At 44.0% G+C, this 3,090-nt stretch overlaps 1 protein-coding gene across 4 annotated transcripts in view; it reads left to right on the top strand.

Moving 5' to 3' along the window:
- Nucleotides 1-41: 41 nt before the first annotated feature.
- Nucleotides 42-3,090, top strand: part of LOC106529083 (CSC1-like protein 2) — a 13,380-nt gene continuing 10,331 nt past the window's right edge. Inside the window, exons 1-6 of one of the 4 annotated variants that reach the window (XM_014024420.1) lie at nucleotides 42-740; nucleotides 1,705-1,795; nucleotides 1,958-1,995; nucleotides 2,079-2,221; nucleotides 2,314-2,376; nucleotides 2,736-2,787. In XM_014024420.1, coding sequence (XP_013879874.1) covers nucleotides 1,718-1,795; nucleotides 1,958-1,995; nucleotides 2,079-2,221; nucleotides 2,314-2,376; nucleotides 2,736-2,787 — 374 coding nt within the window. In that variant the 5' untranslated portion in view covers nucleotides 42-740; nucleotides 1,705-1,717. The other 3 variants (XM_014024423.1, XM_014024421.1, XM_014024422.1) reach the window with 3 other exon arrangements.

Genomic DNA, 3,090 nt, shown 5'->3' with positions numbered 1-3,090 from the left:
AATAATAATAATAATAATAATAATTAAATACATAAAAGTTGATGAAAACTTAATAATAAAATAAATAAATGAACATTGTTTTAAATTATTGACTGCAGGGTGAATTTGTTGTAATAGTGAGTTATAATAATGAGTGTAGTGAAAACCAGCTGAGTGACATTTGGCACTATAGACAGAGCAGGCATCAATCCARCTATCCGAGGTATTACAGAAGAGGGAGGAACACAACATTTAATGATGCTGTTTGCAGATGATGTGCTGATATTTTTGCAAGACCCAGAACACTGGATCCCTGAAGTGATGAGGTTAGGGTTTGTTTTAAGGAGTTTGGTCCAGTCTCAGGTTATAAAGTCCATGAGTCTGATGCTATCTGGAACCTGGCCCACTCAGCTAAATGGCTTGGTCTCCTTCTGACGTTGTAACCAGGGCTTTAGCTACCATACAATACACAACTCTTTAACTCAAATTACAGTAAATAAGACAAATTAAAGCAGACCTATTGAAATGGGTGGTTTGTGTCAGTGTGGGTCAGTGTTTAGGAAGAAACAGGTAATATTACCTGAGCCATGTCCATTGTTGCTAATAAACATTCTCTACCATCTGTTTGGGACAATATAAGATGTAGTTTGTAACTTTTCTTCTCAATGACGTCTTTTCTTCCTSAGTAATTTTCAACCTTTTTTGTGTTTATGTTTCTGAAGCCTGAAGAAACGTTTCAGTGACCCGGAGGAGCAGGAATAGTATGTTTGTTTGTTTGTTTGTTTTTTTCTTAACATCTTCGTCTTCTGTTTTTATTAACAGGATGCTTCTCTCTGATTGGTGGATTAACAGCCTATCAGTGCTTTTGTTTGTGCTTTTTAACTTTTTGTTGTGGCACTAACCACCCTTGCTATTGCACCGTGACTCAGTGTGTTAGCGGTAGCAGCTAACAGATGCTAACGGTTTTCTCCATGTTCAACTCAGCCGAAGACGTGACAGAGATAACTATGAGCCGGTGAAAAGGTAACAGCTGTTTCGTCTGTAGCTCAGAGTCTGGTGAACCCTGTGATGTGGTAGAGAACCAGTTAACCAGTTAACTAGCCTGTGTACTGTTAGCCTAGCTTAACACAAAAACTGATAATACAGGAAGATTTTAGCCTAGCTTAGCACAAAGGCTGGAAACAGAGGAAGATGTTAGCCTAGTTTAGCAGAAAGGCTGGAAATAGGAGAAAGATGTTAGCCTAGCTTAGCGCAAAGGCTGGAAACAGAGGAAGATAGCCTAGCTTAGCACAAAACTAAAAAAAAAGGTGATAGCCTAGCTTAGCACAAAGCCTGACAACAGCCTGTATACTAACGTCAGCCTACATGCTAATGTTAGCCTGTATGCTAACATTAGCCTGTTTGCTAACAGCACATGAAACCAGCATCGTGCAGAAACCGTCACACAACAAAATGAAATGAATCAGTAAAAAAAGCACCTGTCTCCTGATGACTCACGTCTGGAAGGCTGCGTAAGGCAGCACTCAGTCCAGGGAGGTTCAGTGGGATCAGCGTCTTCTTCCTGGTCCACTTTAATCAAGCTGTACGACCCCAGAACCAGTGGAGGTTTGAAAGCTGTGTTGCATCCACTTCCTGTTAGCTCTCTCTGTGATCTGTCATTCACAGAGGTCAAAGGTCAGAGCGGCTACATGCTAACAGCTAACTGCTTCCTGTCTGTGTCCACAGCGTTGCCTCAGCCATGCACTCAGAGACTCCCGACCGGTACGAACGCCTCACCTCGGTGTCCAGCTCAGTCGACTTTGACCAGAGAGACAATGTAAGGACATCTTCATCACTTCCCTTCCTCCTCTTCCTCTTCATGTCCTGTCCTTTGAAGCTGGTTTCCTGCTGACCCTCAGACTGCTTGTTGGCTCACCTGTCGGTTAAAGTCTGTCATGTCTGGATCGGTGCTTTAATCTGCTTCCTGTTTCTCCTTCAGGGTTTCTGCTCGTGGCTCACGGCCATTTTCAGAATAAAGTGAGTCTGTCTTTCAGGAGTGTTTGATCTCTTTGCTCCGTGTGCTGCTGAGTCTGGTCTCATCATCTGGCTTCCTGCTGCAGGGACGAGGAGATCCGGGAGAAGTGTGGCGAGGACGCCGTGCACTACCTGTCGTTCCAGCGGCACATCATCGGCCTGCTGGTGGTCGTCGGCGTTCTGTCCGTCGGGATCATTCTGCCTGTGAACTTCTCCGGAGACCTGCTGGGTAAGATCTTTAGCTGAGGTCAGYTGAGACCTGCAGGCGGACTGCGGTCAGCAGGACTCGTCTCACAGTGTTCTGTGTCTGATTGGTTCCAGTCAGAATTATCAATAAAGATGCGTTCCTGAGCCAAGGAGCTCCTGGACCTCCTTCCAAAGAAGGTAAAGGTGGCAGAGCTGTAGGAGCTCTGGACTCTGATAGACCTGTGTCTGGTGGTTTTAGCTGGACCTGTACTCAGTCTGATCCGGTCTCTAGAAGCAGTTTAAATGTTGTTGTGCTCAGTAGAACCAGTTCTGGTAAGGTTTTAGTCCAGAACTATCCCTTGGTGACTGGATCAGGTTCCTAAGAGTTTCAGGACTGATTCAGTCTTCTCTGAGGGTCATTTTCCAGGTAGGTGGACCAACAGACCCCACAAGACCTGATTTTAGTTATTTATTAACCTGTTTGGTTCCAACAGCAGCTGGACCTGCACTGTGCATCATAACAAATTTATTTGATTTATTTGTCTTATTTCTTCCAGAAAACAACGCCTACAGCTTTGGACGCACCACAATAGCCAACCTGAAGTCTGGGTGAGTCAGACAACACCTGCTGCTTCCTTCATTTAACTTTGTACATTTAATTTACTGCTTCTGGTGGACGTCGGTCGTTGAGCTAATGTCTCAATAAATTCATTAAAACAGCAGAAAAAAATCATTTGAGTCAGTGGCAAACATGAGGTCACTGAATATGTCCAATGCCATTCATGACACCCTATAAAGGCAGAGAATCTCATTAGGAAGATGTTAGCCTAGCTTAGCATAAAGACTGAAAACAGAGGGAGATGTTAGCCTAGCTTAGCATAAAGACTGAAAACAGAGGGAGATGTTAGCCTA

The sequence above is a fragment of the Austrofundulus limnaeus genome, unplaced genomic scaffold (genome assembly GCF_001266775.1).
Source record: "Austrofundulus limnaeus strain Quisiro unplaced genomic scaffold, Austrofundulus_limnaeus-1.0 Scaffold422, whole genome shotgun sequence".
In the NCBI taxonomy this organism is placed as follows: Eukaryota; Metazoa; Chordata; class Actinopteri; order Cyprinodontiformes; family Rivulidae; genus Austrofundulus; species Austrofundulus limnaeus.
The sequence above is the reverse complement of the archived record's forward strand: the minus strand, read 5'-3'. Positions and strand labels throughout refer to the sequence as shown.